This window comes from Microtus pennsylvanicus, chromosome 5, assembly GCF_037038515.1.
Source record: "Microtus pennsylvanicus isolate mMicPen1 chromosome 5, mMicPen1.hap1, whole genome shotgun sequence".
NCBI classification, from domain to species: domain Eukaryota; kingdom Metazoa; phylum Chordata; class Mammalia; order Rodentia; family Cricetidae; genus Microtus; species Microtus pennsylvanicus.
The window spans coordinates 122,457,848-122,477,076 of NC_134583.1; the positions used below are offsets into that span (position 1 = coordinate 122,457,848).

At 45.8% G+C, this 19,229-nt stretch overlaps 1 protein-coding gene and 1 non-coding gene across 7 annotated transcripts in view; both read right to left on the reverse strand.

Moving 5' to 3' along the window:
* Positions 1 to 779: 779 nt before the first annotated feature.
* The window catches only part of Dnmbp (dynamin binding protein), a 96,591-nt gene continuing 78,141 nt past the window's right edge, over positions 780 to 19,229 (reverse strand). For 4 of the 6 annotated variants that reach the window (XM_075974152.1, XM_075974153.1, XM_075974154.1 and 1 more), the window contains 8 exons: positions 18,264 to 18,394; positions 17,374 to 17,478; positions 11,134 to 11,262; positions 9,275 to 9,607; positions 8,761 to 8,937; positions 7,080 to 7,278; positions 4,315 to 5,111; positions 780 to 2,247 (listed from right to left, as the gene is read on the reverse strand). In XM_075974152.1, coding sequence (XP_075830267.1) covers positions 2,062 to 2,247; positions 4,315 to 5,111; positions 7,080 to 7,278; positions 8,761 to 8,937; positions 9,275 to 9,607; positions 11,134 to 11,262; positions 17,374 to 17,478; positions 18,264 to 18,394 — 2,057 coding nt within the window. In that variant the 3' untranslated portion in view covers positions 780 to 2,061. The remainder of the gene's footprint in view (positions 2,248 to 4,314; positions 5,112 to 7,079; positions 7,279 to 8,760; positions 8,938 to 9,274; positions 9,608 to 11,133; positions 11,263 to 17,373; positions 17,479 to 18,263; positions 18,395 to 19,229) is intronic. The other 2 variants (XM_075974155.1, XM_075974157.1) reach the window with 1 other exon arrangement.
* On the reverse strand, positions 11,835 to 11,939 carry LOC142851443 (U6 spliceosomal RNA). The gene has a single exon (XR_012910763.1). It is a non-coding gene; the product is annotated as a U6 spliceosomal RNA (small nuclear RNA).

Here is a 19,229-nt window from a genome sequence, read left to right on the forward strand (position 1 = left end):
CCGAGGTCCTGGGTTCTAGAACAGCTTGCCGCTCTATGTGAATAATGGAAAAAAACTCAATGGAAAGTGATGTGTTCCTCCAGCCTCTGCCTTCCAAGCTCTGGGGCTGAAGGTGTGCACCATACACCAGACATATTAAAAAAAAAAAAAACCTCCTGGCTGGCAGAGTAAACTTATACTCGTAACCCCAAAACCCAGGTGAGGCAAAAGGATCTCACTTCATAAGATCATCTCACTGCATCCCCCAAAAAAGGGGAAAACACCCCAAAGTGGATTAAAGACTCAAATCTATGACCAGAAACTGTTCTCAACCTTCCTAATGCTGCAACTTTTTAATACAGTTTGTCATGTTGTGGTGACCCCAACTGTAAAATTATTTCATTGCTACTTCATAACTATAATTTGTGACTGTTATAAATCATAATATATAGGATATCTAATCCCCAAAGAGGTCATGACCCATGGGTTGAGAAACACTGCCGTAGGGGGGCTGAAGCGATGGCCCAGCAGTTGAGAGCACTGGCTGCTCTTCCAAGGAATGGGGTTCAATTCCTAGCAACCACACGGCAGCTCACAACTGTAACTCCAGTTCCTGGCAATCTGGCATCATCACACAGGTATACATGCAGGCAAAACCCTAATGTACATTAAAAAAAAACTTTAAAAAAATAAGAAAAAAGAGAACCACTGCTGTATTAGTATTGAAAGAAAACAGGGCCCCTTGAGACTCGGCTGGGCAAGGATGAAAAAAAACTCACAATCAAGATGAAGAAAACACTTATGGCCAATAGAAATACTTTTATTTATAAAATAGCTACTTAAATATAAACATCTCTAAATATAAACACTTCATAAGAGGCCCCGACCAGTGGAGCAGAAGCTGTGGCTGGGGTGTCCACAGGCACATCCTGATTCACCAGGATTTTAAGGCCAAATGTGTAGTTGGAAGAGCAGCAGCTGGAAGGCTGGGCCAAAAGGGCTCAGCTGGAGTCTGAGAGCCCGCTGAGACAAGCCTCAGGCCATTTCTTCACAAGAGGTTTAGCATACACCTTCCAGCCTTGGGCGTGAGGTCTCATTAGGCACTTTTGTATCTGTTTGGCTTTGAATATTATGTCTGAAGTATGGCAGTTGGAGAGAAAGAAAAACATGTTTCCAAGTCTGAGACAAGCTGCTTCTGTGGCCACTGATTCTACCTGCTTCAAATAAGCCACGACTGTTGTGAGCATGTGTGGACGCCACTAGATGGCAGCAGAGTGCTCGGGTGGAAGACAAAGGCATCCAGGCTTCCTCCAGGCTCAACCGGTTGGAGATTACTGCAGAGTGAATACTTTCAGGGGCCAGCTGGAGAGCTGCCCTCAGGGTAGTCTAGGAAAGTCTGTCAGTTAATGGCGTACAGGGAGAAAGGTTAGGTGACATCACACAGAGACTACATAAGGTCGATGAGTATCAGGAGGAGGCAGATGACCATGTCTGACAAGGCAAGAGAACCCCCTCCAGACACAAGGTCAAAAGGAAAGGAGGACTGTAAACACCTAACAGAGGAGCAGCGAGAAAGAACAGGTTAGCATTTCAAGAACTAGGAATCGGGAGCACGTCAGAGAAGGGGTGCCAGGTACTGGGGGTGTCTCAGTCACTTTGATGCACCAGGTTTAATATGATCGTGACGAAACCTTTACCAAGCACAGAGGCATGGTGGCAGGGTTCTCCCAGCATGCTCCTCTTCCTCTCAGCTGACTGCTCAGTCAACCACAGAGGCTGCAACAACCAATGCACAAGCTTCCTGCATCCAATACTGCTTTTCTGATTGGAAACTTCTCATTTCCCAAAGCCAACACCAGCACTTGGCTGCTGCTTGTGGTCAGGGAATCGCTGTCAAGCACTGGGGTCCACTTCAAATTCTAGCGAGCATCACGGTGTACAACCCAATCGAGAACAAAGCTTGCACTCCAGTTATGGATAGGCAGTGTGGTGGGGCCTGCGCTCAGGAGCGGGTGCCTGGGGCCCACAGATCCTTTCAGCGGGCTGAAAGTGGCAGCAAGGGAGGGTGGGGCCAACCTGGGCTCAGGTGTACTCAGTTTTCCGGATATAATTGGAAGGGACATAGCCCTTCTTCCCGTTAACTTCAGCCAACCACCACTCCGTATTGCCTGTGACATCTTTAAACTCAAGGATCTTGAGTCTCTGATTGGCCGACACACTCAGTTCATTTGGGTTTCGTGCCTTGAAGGTGTAGACGGCAAAATAGACCTATGTGAAGGAAAAGAGAGGGTTAGGAACCTGCTGCAGCAGCCCTGTGAGGGCAATATGTACTGAGTCTACTGGTCACCCGTGGGCCTGGAAGTGGAATTCCTTCCTTCCTTCCTTCCTTCCTTCCTTCCTTCCTTCCTTCCTTCCTCTCTCTCTCTCTTTTTTTAAATCTTTTTGTTTTTTTTCAAGACAGGGTTTCTCTGTGTACCCCCTGGCTGTCCTGAAACAATCTCTGTAGAGCAGGTTGGCCTTGAACTCTGATCTGCCTGCCTCTGCCTCCTGAGTGCTGGGACTAAAGATGTGCGCCACCACTGTTGGGCTGAAGGTGAATTTCTAATCTGATTACAGTTTAAATAGCTGCATATGATTGGAGTAATCCATAATGAACAGGGCGGAGGCAAGGGGCGCGCCACCAACTACAGGCCAGACTAGGCTACCTGGTGAGACTCATCTCACAACCAAAAACTCTCAAAACATGCAGACCTTTTTATTGTTTCAGAGCAGCCTTAAAGAACAGCAGGAACCTTGGCAATATGAAAGATGGTGAGCTGCGAGGGGACTGTCTACCCCAATTCTATATTCCACTACAAAGTCTCCATTAGGCTAAGAGCTCAGAGCACAGGCTAGCCTGCTCCAAACCCTGGGCGGGCTACATTCCCAGAACAGGAAAGAAAAACAAAATCCCAAACCAAACTAAAGTAATAACACATGATTAATCTCAAAGCAAGAAACATCTATCTGTAGATTGTTGGGGGATATTATTTTAAGGTGTGTTGCTTTTGTTTATGCTGCATTTGTTTAACGCTGTGAAGCTGTGATTCTTTGCCTGTCTAAAACCCCTGATGGTCTAATAAGGAGCTGGCAGGCAGAGTATGAATAGAAGGAGGAACGAGGAAAAGAGAAGGGGAGGACGACATCAGGGGCCAACGAGGAAGAGTGAAAGTGAGACACACAGAAGAGAAGGAAAAGGTCCAGAGGCAAAAGGTAGTCAGGATAATTTAAGAAAAGCTAGCAAGAAATAAGCCCCCCCCCCCAAAAGCCGGGCAGTGGTGGCGCATGCCTTTAATCCCAGCACTCGGGAGGCAGAGGCAGGTGGATCTCTGTGAGTTCGAGACCAGCCTGGTCTACAAGAGCTAGTTCCAGGACAGGCTCCAAAACCTCAGAGAGACCCTGTCTCGAAAAACAAAAAAACAAACAAACAAAAAAAAAGCCAAGCTAAGGCTGGGTATTCATAAATAAGAAAAAGTCTCTGTGTATGATTTATTTGGGAGCTGGGTGGTGAACCCCCCAAAAGTCAAAAGAGTAAAATATCTAACAGTAGGTGCCGTCAGGAGGGAGCACAGCATGGAGAAGGGGAGGACTCCAATGATGGGAGAAGCCGTGAGGCCACAAGGGCCATAGTTTCAGGACAGCCCAGGCTCAGGAGTTGATGAGGCTAGAACTGAGCCCCCTGTTAATAAGTCAGAAGATGCGGTCCACTCGGGTCCAGAACTGGGAAACCTGCCCTAGGCTGTCGGCAGAGGGAACCAGCAGGCAGAAGCAAGCAGGTGTCACATTCTCCTGGGACATGAAAGCCGAACTGGAGAGGAGGCTTTTGGAATCTAGACTCCAGCCATGGCAACATAACACATCTATGACTAACCAGGAAACCCACTGCTGTGTGAGCCTCGCTCCGTGGGGGACCAAAATGTGTGAGAGAAAGGGGACACCTGGCTCACGAGGCAGGAGCAGGGCATGCAAAAACAGGAAAAGCAGAAACGGCACTGACTTCCATTTCTAAATTCTGGGAATAAAGCTAGAGCTAGGGGACAAAAGCCTGGCTGGGTAGGTTAAATAGCAGCCCCTACACTGGATGAATGCATAGGTTTGAAGAGTAAAAACAGATTTTATCTTGGCATCCAGTGACAAAGCAGAAGGGGCCTGGAAGTGTCTGTGGAAGCTCTGTGCAGGAGAGGGGGGCTGCTCCCTAAGACAGTGGGGTTCTGTGACATGAATGACAGGATAGGGTTACAGCCCCTGTCTGGCCTTCTCCTGCTTGGGAGCCACACAGGGGCGGGGTGTGCGTACCTGGTTACCTTCCGTCTCACTGCTTCCGAGCCCTCTGCTCCTGTCTTCTGGAGTCGGATAGGCTCTTGCGCTCCTGTCTTCTGGAGTCGGATAGGCTCTTGCGCTCCTGTCTTCTGGAGTCTGGTAGGCTCTTGCGCTCCTGTCTTCTGGAGTCGGATAGGCTCTTGTGCTCCTGTCTTCTGGAGTCTGGTAGGCTCTTGGGTTCCTGTCTTCTGGAGTTGGATAGGCTCTTGCACCTCCTTTTACCGAGTCATTACCTTGTTCATTTCGCCCTGGTACAGAGTAACCTACCACCTCTGGATGCCTGGAACTTCGCTGGCAGCCCCTCAGGGTTGAAACAGGTTGGCTTACGTCTCTGGCACCATCTGCAGAGTCCACGTCTGGATGCCTGGAACTTCGCTGGCAGCCCCTCAGGGTTGAAACAGGTTGGCTTACGTCTCTGGCACCATCTGCAGAGTCCCCTGACCTAAGCTGGCAGGTAGAGTCTGGGTCTGAAAAGCACCTGGAAGGCCCAGTTTCTGCACTCCCAGCATTCAAGGACAGACCAAGAGTTCCTTGGTCACATTCCTTCAGTGAAGAGGCGTCCTGGGGCTGCTTTGGGGAAAGCCCTGAGGTGAAGGACACAGTCATGTTGGAGTTGAAGGTCAAGGCACTGTTGCTGTTCTGCCGCTGGACCCTGGGCGAGGAGCTACTCTGCTCTGACTCTGTGGATGAGTGGCTGCCCACGGAGGCGTCCGAATGGCTGCGCCGAGGATTGTAGGGCTTCAGGAAGGAGCTGTACACAAAACCTTTGGTGACTGCAGAAGGAAAGAACAGCAGCTAAAGCTGGAGCAAGAGAGTGTGTGTGTGTGTGTGTGTGTTTAATTTAAAAGCTACATCAATGGGGTTGCAGTGATGGCTGGGCAGTTAAGAACACCAGTTGCTCTTCCAGGGGACCTGGGTTCAATTCCCAATATCCACAAGGCACTGACAACTATTCATAAAGTCCAATTCCAGGAGGTTCAATACTACCTTCAGTCACAAATGTGGTGCATAGACACACATGCAGCCAAATCACCATACTCATAAAAAAAAAGTTAGATCAAGGAAGGTAAAACCCAAGTGCTTAGTGACATGATGGCTTACAACAGCCAAAGCCAGAAAATGCCCCAAACCCGTGGCTGCCTTCCAGGTCATTATTATAGCAGCACAACATGAAAATGACAAGGATGTCTGTGGGCAATTAACAGGCTGGTGAAAAACACAAAACAAAACAAATCATGTTTGTTTAAAAATAACTAATGAAACACCAAAATTTGGCGGCTCTTACTTGTGACCTCAGCACTCAGTAGACTGAAACTGAAAGATTACTCCACGTTCAAGGATAGCCTTGCCACAAGGTGAGATCTTGTTGCAAAATAACAGGACCAAAAAAGGAAACAAAAGTATCACGTTTGGCAACAGGCACAAAAGACAATGTAACAGGATACCCAGACCACACAAGAGAAGACTCGGGTAAGCTTAAATTCAAATACACCATGTCAAAAACAGATCTCAAGGTTGTCCTTGTGCTGAGTCGCTCAGGAAGGCCATCTGTGCCTGCCCTCTCCATATACCAGAACCATCTTAGGGTCATGGAAAGCCGTGGACTGCCATGAGTACTATAACGCAGGACGCTGAGTCTAGCGTGTGCACCTCAACAAAATGTCTATGGTGATGATGGAGGGCTCCGGGCCACATATTTCAAACACAAAGATGTTTCTCATAAGAAAGAAATCCGAGGAGCACAGTCCCTGGGCATGCAACTCCATGCCCAAAGAATGTCTCCCTTACGGTTTCTTTCTTATTAAACGCTGGCATTTTAATCTTATCACAATTTTTCTTTGTTTCTGTCCCAGGACTCTGCTCAGGAAGGAATCCAGGTTTCTAGAGCTGAGGGATGATCCTGGCTGGGACCCCACATGGCAGGTCCCTCTCGTGGCAGGATGTCTTTGGATATAGTATGAGGTATGTCTTCTGGCTTTTCCCATAGATTCTGGAGTCTGAACTCTAAACCACTGACCTGGAGGGCTCTTCATCAACCTCCCCAGCCCACAAGAAGCTTTTAAAGAAACCCCCAAAATGCTAAAATTGGCCTATACCCCCCAAACTCTACTTAGAATACTTAGGCTGGAAGCTTTAGAACTCATAAATATTGGATATTCCTCAAACCAAAACATTTATCTATTTTCCCACCCTCCACAGCAGACAGACAAGGGTTCCTGCTGGAAAGGCTAGTGATGACTGTGAGCCCTGCCCTGCGGCTCCTGCAGGTTTGGCAAACAGGTTCTGAAAGAGCCCTGTTGGTCTAAACTTGGGGTTGTGGATTTGGAGATTGTGGGAAAAGGGATTATACTGAAGTCTATAATCTTCCTCCAAAAAAAGAAAGCTGTGAAGTGTTTGATTTCACGTCCCTCTCTAAACAGCCATGAAGTAACATTATTACAGGGACAGCTAACAAAACCACAGGTTTTTAATTCATACAGTTTACAGATTCAGAGGGCAGCTGCCTGGGTGACTTAGAAAAAAAAAAAACCCATGGCAACAGTTTCAGGAAAAATAAATATAACAGAATCTTCTCTGAAAGTTGTCAAAAAAATGCAATCCGAAGCATGTGGCTTCACTATCAACCTGGGTGCCACACTCTCTCTAGAAACCAGGACAGTCTATGATCACACCCCCTTAACCAAAAGCTCGCATGTCTTTTCCTCATTGGGTCACATTTCCCCAGAGCCTGCAGTCCTCACCTCCATTGTCGATGAGCCAGCGGTTCTGACTGCCCATGGGATCTTTCTTTTTTATCACACCCACCAGGTCGCCTTCCAAAAGGGAGACATCCAAGTCCTGAGCAGCGTTGAAGTTCCGTTCCACCTGGAAGAGCTTTTCAGGGGGGTACCTTGCCAGCAGGGAGGCCCGCAGCTCTTCTGATTGCAGCATGTAGCTCGGCTGAGGAACAAGGCCAGTGAGAACCATGCAGTCTTCCTAGCACGGGACCGTAAGAACCCCGTGGTCTCCCTAGCACGGGACCGTAAGAACCCCGTGGTCTCCCTAGCACGGGACCGTAAGAACCCCGTGGTCTCCCTAGCACGGGACCGTAAGAACCCCGTGGTCTCCCTAGCTCGGGACCGTAAGAACCCCGTGGTCTCCCTAGCATGGGACTGTAAGAACCCCGTGGTCTCTCTAGCATGGGACCGTAAGAACCTGGATGTCCTCCTAGCACAGGACGGTAAGAACCCCGCCATCACCTTAGCCTCATATTTAATCTCATCTACCATCTCAGGAGCGAGGCACAACCCTCAGCCACTCAACTACCTACAAAAGACGCTTTCATAATCAAGTCAGGATGCATTAGGTAAAAATTGTCCTTTAGGCAACGTTTTGATGTCTCTGAAGGCATGAGGCAAGCTAACATCCTTATTTTATGCAAAAATAGAAAAACAAAAATTTGATTAAAGTGCTAAACGATCCAATACTGGGGTAGGGAGGGTGCAGCCCAACTGCAGAGCACATTCTGAGCATGCGTAAGGCCTTGGTACAACGGCTACTATCAAAATAAATGAAATTTAAAATCCAAATCCCAATGTGATCTTCTATCACATTGCTAGATAAACCTAAATAATGGGTATTAAAGTAATTCTGCTCTGGTAGAAAACTAGCACCCATGTCGGAGGGCTCATAACCATCTGCAACGGCAGCTCCCTCTTCTGGACTCTAGGCACCTATATACACATAATTTAAAATAAAAATCTTAAAAATGAAAAGCTAAAGGTAATAACTGGCTGTCTGTGGGAGTCTATGGAACAAATGTCTACGGAAGGAAGATCATTGGTTGGTCCTTCTGGCTAGGCACCCACATGATCTGGAATATCTTACCCCCAGACTTAAAATAGGAAAGAACTGTTAAAAACAAAAAACTACAATGCCACTCCAGGTGAAAAGTCATTAATAATTTGGTTGTGCTGACTTTTCTAATACATGGTCAAAAATAGGCCTGAGTAAATCTCTAACTCATTCCCCTTCATGAACTCATCCATGTATCAATGCTTTACTAAGATCTAAGAAGGATTCCAGAAGGCAGCTTGAAATTCACATCAAGAGTCCAGGTGGTCCCAGTCGGGAACCAGAGCCACATTGGTGATGCTCGGGAAACAGCCTGGGATGGAACAGACCCAATAGTCTCTTATTCTCCATTTATTATGAAAAGTCAAAACTGCCACTAAGCTGTCCCCATGCAGAAGCACAATAGGTCTTCGATATTAATATCTATCTGCACAGTGCTTATGTGCTGGGCGACTCCCCATGTTAACTTAGTTAAGTTGGGCTGGTGATTATCATCTACCATCTGGGTTAGAGATGATGAAGCTAAGTGACATGCTCAGGTGCCCGTGTGTCCATCAGCACTGGGCACCACATTGGGTGCCTACTCACCATGCCAAGAAGGGGCTTCCGGGATGACTGGCGGTCTGTGGTTTTCCTCTCAAAGGGCTTCCTGGGAGCAGGGAGGGACTCAGGGAAGGTGAAGACCTGAAGCTGCTGCAGGGCCCGGCTGTGCTCCTCCTGGAAGATGGCAATCAAGTTGCCTTCTCGGTCAGTGGCTCTCAGTGACTGTAGACCGTAGGGAGTCAAGACAGAAAGAAGAGAACACAGATGAAAGATCCCTGGGCCTGACAAAGTCTTAGAGCCAACTACACACACTACGGTCAACTGTAGTTGGCTGAGTTAGGCGTCAAAACGGCAGTTGATGAAAGAGACAAGGAGCTCTGTCACTGCCTGCGAGCTGACCCTTCTAGAAATGGCTCAAGATGGAACAACCCCAGGCTTCAAGACACCAAGAATGGACCAACAGTCCCTGATGGCAAGACCAAATGACCCTACCAAGAATTCTAGAAAGAACCCATTGTGTTTCAGAGATAACGCGGTCCTAGCAGAGGGAAGGACGCACCGATAGCAGGGGCTGCAGCTGCTCCAGCGCCTGCTGCACGAAGTCACAGTGGGCTTCAGCGTAGCCGTGGATGCAGTTGGTAAAGAGGCCCTGGGCGTACTGCTGGAATTTGGGCAGCTCGTCCAGCAGCTGGGCGTTCAGGGCTTCGTAGTTGTTCCGGGCTGACTGAAGCTCCTCCAGAGTCTTCTTGTCCTTGAGCTTCTCCGCACGCTCAGTGCAGTTGTAGAAGTCCAGAAGTTTGTCGAAGCGTTTCTGCACCAGCTTGTGAGGCCCCGTGAACATGCTCAGCAGCTGGTTTAAGGGGCTGATGACAAGCCGCTCAGTCCTCTCCTTCTGTGGGGACAAGAAAGGCAGGTCGCTGGTCAGGATCTCATTTCTGTCTCCAAAGCACTTTAAGGTTGATTTGGTGATGCCGTGTAGACCCATAGCCACGCCCTACTGTACTTCACCCTGCAATTCTCATAATAGGCCTTTGCCACCAGCCCTTAAAGTATCCTCCAGTGTGATGTGTGACTAGTCTGTGTGGTCACCCTGTGCCACGCACTTATCTACACTTGATTTTAGCTGCAGATAATCCTTAAGTCTGGGATGTGTCCTCTCGCTCAGTTTCCAGTCATTACCGTGTGACAGTGCCCACTTTTACTTTTCAGAGGATTTTCCTCTTATTCCTCTAGAAAGACAGACATTGAGAGTAGCTGTTAAACACATAAAAATATACGTAAGCACTCGGTAGTGTATTATCTGCATGTGTGCAGACACCAGAGGGCACCCTTGGTGTCATGCTTCAGGGGCCATTTACCTTCCTTTTGAGAAAGGATCTCTTGCCATCCTGAAATACACCAAGTAAGCTTGGACAGTTGATCAGTGAGCCAACTGTCTGTCCCTGCCTCCTCAGTGCAGAGATTACAAGAGTGTGCCAGGCAGTGGTGGCACACACCTTTAATGTCAGCACTTGGGAGGAAGAGGCAGGGGGATCTCTGAGTTCGAGGCCAGCCTGGTCTACAAGAGCTAGTTCCAGAACAGGCTCCAAAGCCACAGAGAAACCCTGTCTCGAAAAACCAAAACAAACAAGAGTGTGCCACCACACCGGCTCTTTTTTAATAAGTGTACTAGAGATAGAACTTGGGTCCTCAGGCCAGGCATGGTGGCACATGCCTTTTAACCCCAGCATGCAGGAGGCAGAGGCTGGCAGATGTCTGAGTTCAAGGCCAGCCTGGTCTACAATGTGAGTTCCAGGACAACCAGGGCTCCACAGAGAAACCCTGTCTTGAAAAATCAAAACCAAACAAACAACAAAACAAGAGCTTAGGTCCTCATGCTCTTTGGGAGCTGAGCTGTCCCAGCCTAGTGGCATACCATTAAAAGAATTTCCTGCGGGAGCCCCTGGAAGTTTCCCAGTGTGCATGCCCGCCCTCCCGCTTTAGCCTTCCTCCCAGCAGAAGGCTCTAACAAAGCCACACAATCTGTTGGCAACCGCCCCCACTTCTCTTTGGAAGTTCTTAAGCAATCTGCCCCTGTAGCACTTTCTCTATGGAGTCATTTACTGATGATATTTTAACTGGAAAAGAAATATGGAGGAATAAAGTTTTTTGAGATCAGTATACTCAGTGAATCCACCAGACTACATTTCCTAGCTTTTCACCCTAGATTGTCCTCTGAAATAGCGTAAGTTATGGGGAGACCCCAGAATACCCCAAGCCCTGTTGTCCCCACACTGGCCGCGCTCTACCTCAAACTCTGATGCGGCACACTAAAGCTTGTGACTCAGGCCTCGGGAAGGGACTTTTGGTGTGAGCTGCCTTTTGAGAGGACTCTGGGAAGGAAGTCAAGCCTGGAAACGGGGCTGGACAGGCACTCACAAAGCGCGTGAAGAGCTGGTCGCTGATGCAACGGTGCACCTTCTCGAACTGCTCCAGGTCATGGTGTCCCCTCTCCATACACAGATCCCACATGCTCATGGCTGCCACCACCTTCACACACGCAGATTCCTAGAGCCCGTGAGAAAGACAAAGTGAGATAAAAAGTCACCTGAGCAGTAGCTTGTAATGGCAAATCTGCCTGCAAAGTCCCTTCTCTTGCAATATTTTCACACTGAAATATGCATGCCCTTATAAAGGATGGATGGGGCGCAGAGAACAGGACTATGGTACAGAACGACTGGTGGATTTATCTGCTTAGCATCTTTCTGTACCCAGTCAGAGAAAGGTCTTGTTGTTGTTTAAGTTAAAAAATAAAAAAACAAAAGAGCAGGGCAGTGGTGGCGCACACCCTTAATCCTAGGACTTGGGAGGCAGATGGATCTCTGAGTTCAAGGCCGCCTGGTCTACAAAGAGTTTCGGGTAACCAAGGTTACACAGAGAAACCCTGCCTTGAACAAAACAAAATCAAACAAAAAGATTTTTTAAAAACTGTGTGTGTATGCACAAGTGGACACCTGTGGAGGCCAGAAGAGGACATCACACCCCTCAGAAGAGGGGTCACAGACTGTAAGCTGCTCATCTGAGGTGGGTGCTGGGAAGCAAACCTAAGTTCTTCAGAATGGACCTGGAAGAGTTTCTCTTTTGATGTGGGAGGCTTTGTGAATTTGTGGGTCATCCTCAAGCAGGAGCCATGCTAACCTTTTCTGTAATGTCCTGATTTAAGTTTATGCGCTGACAAATCACGCACCCAAGAGTTTCTTAATTCACCGTAAACAAATCAGCTCAGAACCGGATGATTCCTGAGGGATTAATGAGCAATGGCCTCCCTGCTCAAGTCTTGGCTTACGCTGCCCCTTCCTGAGGACAGCTGCTTCAGCCTCCCTCTTGACAACCTGTTCTGCTTCCCCCATTGACTCTGGCTCCCCTGATGGCCTCCACCCTCCCATCACTACAGAAGCATCTTCTGTCAGGTGGTGTGACTCCCTGAGCCTTGGTGTCTCCTCGTCCGCGCGCTGAAGAAGTGAACTGCACAGGAGAGGCTCCTGACCCATCAAGACTGTTTCTGCGTCCTGAGCTAGGTTATCTGCTTGGCACATGATTGATGGTTTAAGTTTAGGAAACACCTACTGTATTGATATCAATGCAGATGAAATCCAAATACAGAAGACCTCCATGAGTGTATTTCAAAAGTTAACAAAACCCCTTAGTAAAAACTGCCCGTGTCTCATATGTTCACAGTTCATAACACTTTTAGGTATTTCACTCTTAAAAACATACATATACGAGGAGTCATATATTTTAAAAAAGCCTATACTTTGTCAGCAGGATAGACTGAGGAGTCTCAGTTCTTCTCTAGTGGAGAACTAATGTCAAAGGTGATTATTTTCTTACTTCCTCTTAAAGAAATAACCGTTCGTAGGGTGTGGCGGTGTAAATCTATGGACTGCAGTAGAGTTTTACCTCAAGGGAGGGAGGAACACAACTATCGTAAAGCCCGTGATTCTATATGCAGTAAAACTTTCAATCACAATAGATGGAGAAAGAAAGACATTCCAAGATAAAACCAAATATAAGCAGTAAATATCTACAAATAGAATCCTACAGAAAGTACTAGAAGGAAAACTTCAACCTGAAGAGGTTAAACTCACCCAAGAAACACAGGGAATAAATAATCCCAGGCCAGCAAATCAAAATGAGTGGGGGAGGGGGAACCACACCATAAGGACAAAATAACGGAAGTCAACAGACACTGCTCATTGGTAATTCAACATCCATGCTCTCAACTCCTCCCAAAAAAGACACAAATTAATAGAATGGATTCGAAAACAGGATCTACCCCTGCACTGCAGCCAAGAAATACACTTCAACATCGAGACAGGCCTGAGGGTAAAATAATGGGAAAAGATTCCAAGCAAATGGACCTAAGAAGCAAGTTGGTGTAGCTATTTTAATATCTCACAAAATAGACCTCAAGCCAAAACTAATCAGAAGAAATAGGGAAGGATACTAGATACTCAAAGTAAAAATCCACCAAGAGGACATTGAAATTCTTAACATCTATGCCCTAAACACAAGGGTACCCATATTAAGAAAAGAAACATAACTACAGCTTAAACCATGTATTGACCCTCACACACTGATAGTGGGAGCTTCAATACTCCACCAATGGACAGGTCATCCAGACAAAAACTAAACAGAAATATTGGAATCAACTGATGTCATAAACCAAATGGACTTAACAGATATTTACAGAATATTTCAACCAAACACAAAAGAGTATACCTTCTTCTCAGCAGCTCATGGAACTTTCTCAAACTGACCACATAATCGGGCACAGAGCAATTCTCAACACTATAGGAAAATAAAAAAAAAAAACCTGCATCCTATCTGTTCATCTATTAAAGCTGGATTTCAACAACTATATAAACAGTAGAAAGCGTATGGACTCCTTGAAACTGAACTCACTACTGAACGAAAAATGAAAACATAACCAAACTTATGGCACACAATGACAGAGGGGCTAAGAGGCAGATTCACAGCACTGCCTACATAAAGAAACGAGAGGATTCTCATGCTAGTAACTCAATAGCAGATTGGAAAGATCTACAGCAAAAAAAGAAGAAATCATGCCCCAAAAGAGTAAACAGCAAGAAACCACTAAACTCAAGGCTGAAATCATAAAATAGAAACAAACAAAAAAACAGTACAAAGAATAAACAAAACCAACAGAGAGCTGGTTCTTTGAAAAAAATCAGTAGGATTGGCAAACCTATATACAAACTAACTAAAAGGCAGAAAAATCCAAATTAACAAAAGTAGAAATGAAAAGGGAGACATAACAGAGACCAGGAAACCCAAAGAATCCTAAGAATAGACTTTAAAAACCTGTACTCTACCAGATTGGAAAATCTAGAAGAAATGCTTAACTTTCTTGATGCATACCACTTACCAAAGGTAAATCAAGATCAGATAGACAATTTAAAGAGACCTATAAGCCCTAGTGAAATAGAAGCAGCCATTAAAAGTTTCTCAACCAAAAAGAGAGTCCAGGGTCAGATGGATTTAGTGCAGAATTCTACCAGACTTTTTAAAAAAAGAGTTAATGCCAAGATTTCCCAAATTATTCCACAAAATAGAAACAGAAGGAACACAACCCAATTCATCTTATGAGGCCACAGCCTGATACCTAGCCCTCATACAGAAACACCTAATAAAGAAAGAATTGCAGACCATTTCCCCTTATGAACATAGATGCAAAAATTCTCAGTAAGATACTAGCAAACTGAATCCAAGACACCTCAAAAAGATCATCCACCATGATCAAGGAGGTTTCATCCCAGAGATGCAAAGATGGGGCAACATATGTAAATCAATAAATGTAATCTATCACATAAACTAACCGAAAGACAGAACCCACATGTTCATCTCATAAGATGAAGAAAGGCCTTTGACAAAATCCAATACCCCTTCATGATAAAAGTCCTGGAGAGATTAGAGATACATGGACATGCTTCAACATAATAAAGGCAGTTTATAGCAAGTCCACAGCCAACATCAACTTAAATGGAGAAAAACTCAAAGCAATTCTGCTAAGATTAGCAACAAGGCAAAGTTGTTCACTCTCTCCATACCATTCAGTATGGTACTTGAGTCTTAGCCAGAGCAATCAGAAAACTGAAAGAGATCAAGGGGGTACACATTGGAATGAAGTCAAAGTATCTTTATATGCAGCTGATATGATAGTACACATAAGTGACCCCAAAAGTTCCACCAGGAAACTCTTACAGTGAATAAACATTTTCAGCAAGGTAGCAGGGTACAAAGTTAGCTGACAAAAAATTTATACTACAAATGACAAATGGGCTGAGAGAGAAATCAGGAAAAACTGCACCATTCACCATAGCCTCAATAAAAAATATAAAATATCTTGGGGTAACTCTGAGTGAGTGAAAGATTTCTAAGACTAAAACGTTTACGATATTGAAGAAAGAAACTGAAGAAGGTATCAGCAGATGGAAAGAGCTCCATGCTCATGGACCAGCAGGATTAATATAGTAAAAACGGCCATCCTGAGGCTGGAGAGACAGCTCGGCAGTTAAGAGCACTGGCTGCTCTTCAGAGATGCAAGCTTAATTCCGAGCATCCACATGGCAGCTCACCACTGCCTGAAACTCCAGCTCCAGGAGATCAGACACCTTCACACAGATATGCATACAGGTGAAATATCAATGAACGTAAAAATAAAAAAAAATCATTTGAAAAAATAGCCATCTTACCATTCTACAGATTCAATGGAATCCCCATAAAAATTCCAACACAATTCTTCACAGATCTTAAAGTGACAATTATCAGATAAAATTATCATGAACAATCAAAGAACTACTGGAGGTGTCACCATTCCAAATATCAAGTTGTACTACAGAGCTATAGCAATAAACACAGAATGGTATTAGCACAAAAACAGACACACTGATCAATGGAATACAACTGAACACAAAAACGGACACACTGATCAATGGAACCCAACTGAAGACCCAGATATAAATTTACACACCTATAGACACCTGATTTTTGATAAAGCCAGAAACACACACTGGATAAAAGACAGCACTCTCAACAAATGGTGCTGGATGTCGGCATGATGAAGAATGCAAATAGATCTGTGTCTATCATCTTGCACAAAACTCAAGTCCAAGTGGATCAAAAACCGCAACGTATGACTAGACACAGTAAACCTGATAAGAGAGGAAGTGGGGAACAGCCTTGGCAGAGGACAAGACTTTCTGACCTGAACACCGTTAGCACAGACACTAAGATCAACAGTGAATAAATGGGACCTCGTGACACTGAGAAGTTTCTCTACAGCAAAGGACACCATCATTTGACAAAGTGATTAAGTACAGGATAGGGAAAGATTTTCTCCAGTTCCACATCTGATAGAGAGCTAATATCCAAAACATATAAAGAATGCAAAAAACTGGATATCAAGAAAACAAATAATCCAATTTTAAAATGGGCTACAGATCTAAACAGAGAATTCTCAAAAGAGGAACTCAAATGGCCAAGAGACATGTAAAGAAATGCTCAATATTCTTAGTCATCAAGGAAATGCAATTCAAAACCACTCTGAGATTCCACTTTACACTAGTCAGAATGCTAAGATCAATAACACAAGTGACAGCTAACACTGGTGAAGATGGGAAGCAAGGAGATTATTCCTCCATTGGAGTGCAAAATCACACAGCCACTATGGAAATCAGTGTGGCAGTTCATCAGAAAGATGGGAATTTATTCTATTCTTGGGCGTATACCCAAAGGTTGCTTTGTCCTACTACAGAGACACTTGCTCAACCATGTTCATTGTTTATCCAGTCATAAGTCAGAAACTGGAAATAACACAGATGTCCACCAATGGATGAATGGGTTAAAAAACGGTACATTTACACGATGGAATATTACTCTGCTGTTAACAAATGAAATCATGGCATTCACAGGTAAATGGACGGAACTAGAAAAAAATCATCCCGAGTGAGGTAACCCAGAGCCAGAAAGACAAATATGGTATGCATTTGCTAATATGTGGATGTTAGGTATGTTAGGATGTTAGATTAGTAAACTACAACAGTAGGCCCACAGAGCTTAGGTGCAGAGTGAGGGACTGGGGGTAGGGACAGATCTTCCCAGGAAGGGGAAATAGAATAGACAGCTATGGATAGACTGTGATGGCATGGGGAGGGGGCAAAGGGATGGACTGGAACAGGAGGATCAAACCAGGAGGGAGGGACAGCTAAAATTAAGGGCCATTTGAGGCCATTTCACATAGAAATCTGATACATAGAAGCTTCCTATATATGTACATATAGTGAAGGCGACCTGAATGAAATTGCCAAATAACAGAGCCCCTGACTAGATATCTCTCATCACTAAATGAAGCTTCAGTCCTGGGTATGGGTTACATCTAATCAAGTTATTGGCCAAAGGGGTTGGCCAACAATTCAGGCTGTTGCAAAGGCTCCCCACAAACTGATGGTAAGACCATATTGATGAAGACAACATCTATACAAATCACTGGCCATGGAAGAGTGGTCATTTCAGTACAGATTGCTTTCATTAACCAGGGCTCTGTGAACAGGCCAGAGGAGGAAGAGCGACCCTGACTGGAGCCACGCTGACACTTACCCGGATATGCTGGAGGTAGAGGGACAGGTCTCGGATAAAAGATTTAATCAATCTCTCCTGCATCCGGAAGTTCTTTTCTGTCTCTTCAAATACTTCATCTTTTAGCTGTTCAAAAGGAGTGCATTTAGAAAACCTGGATTTCTTTCAATAGACCTTATTGGGAAAATATCTTAGAAACATCTTTCACCAAAATATATATATATATACTTGCTGTTTCCTTTCATAAGAAACTGAGTTTGGTGACCTGCCTCTATGACTCTGGATTCTGATCACATGTGGACCTGCCTACTTCCAAACTGACTTCCCTGTGTCCTGGCCGGGCTGCTGTCCTCTCCTTTCCCTTGTGTGTTCTCCCATCTGGCAGCCCCTCCCCTGCTCCCTCTCAGGTGAAGACTCTTGCTTCCACTGATCTCCAGTGTATGACAGAAACAAAGCGTGAGAGGCAGAGAGCAAGTCTCTGCTCCGTGTACTCTCCACCCCGTCTCCATCTGGGTGTGGTGCAGGATGAAGTCTGGAGACTGCAACTGCCAAGCTGTGGTTCAAATTCCTCCATCTCCTCCTTTCACGTTTCCCTCTTCGTAACGTAAGGCATTCATCTAGGTGATCTTTTAAATCCCTTCTAGCTTATATGTCTGCACAGTGCATCAGGTGCTCTGAATAGATTATAAACGTCTTAGAGGTAGGAAGACCACGACAGCTAGTATATGTGGGCCAGCTGGCCTCCTCATTTGCCTCTGTGCACATTGTAAGCAGCTTGGTAGTTGAAGGGCCCTATCTCCATTAACAGGCAAAACCAAGGAGACACTAAGAAGGTTCCCTTGCCAAGCCATGCCAGCAGCTGTCCCCAGGGCCTGCAGAGCTGCCGGACACGCTGCAAGCACGGAGCTCACCTGAGGAGCGAACCCCGTGAGGTGCTTCAGGTGGCTGCTGACCCGGTTGGACTTCTTGATGATGGAGTGGATGTTCAGCCTGGAGATCTTCTCCATGAGGCTGTCGTCATCACCTTTGCGGTACTTAAGCACTAGGATGCAAGCCAAGGCTACTGGTCAAAAAAGGTCCCATCCCCCTCCTCCCACAGCCTGAACTCAGTGAGACTGTATCAGCCCAGAAACACAGAGGTTTTTCTAAAAAGGAGCATAAAATGAAATTAACCCAAACAGAAACGAGTGCTTGTCCTCTATAACTTATAACTGAACAGACAAAATATTGGTTCAAAGAACCAGTCTAGACAGAAGTGTGGCTCTCCGGGCAGACAGAGACTGGCAGCCAGGGAAGGGGCCTGAGATAGGAGGAAAGACAGCAGAAATGTAAGGTCAGGATGTCTGTGAGTTCAAGACTCAGGGCTGTCACTAATCAGGGCTCAGCTTTATAAAAGCCATTTTACCTCTTCAAGCTTAATATTTTTGAACCATCTAAGATTAGTATGTGATGGTCATGTATACAAATGAGTTATTTATATGCAATGATGCATATAAGGAAAGCCACTGTGTCGAACAGAAAAGTCTGGAGATTACAGTGGATGGGAATGATGGAGGAGGAGCAGAAAGGACACCCTGGATCAGGAGGCTGAACCTAAAGGAAGGGCTCCAGGGGCAGAGAGCTTCCAAAGCCACAGCAGACGAGCGGGGTTTTCATGAAGTTTGCTCTAAGGCAAGCACAGTACACAGAGAGCAGGCTGAAGGCCGAGGGCTCTACACGACCGACCTCTGACCTCTGAACCCTGACTCAGGGCAATCACCATGCTGCGCCTGTGAGTATTCGGTGCGAGCTATGACAGAATAAAAAAGTTCAGCTCACTCCACAGGGGAATGGGTAGGCATCCAGCTAGCCGGCTGCACAGGGCTGGGCGGGGAGAT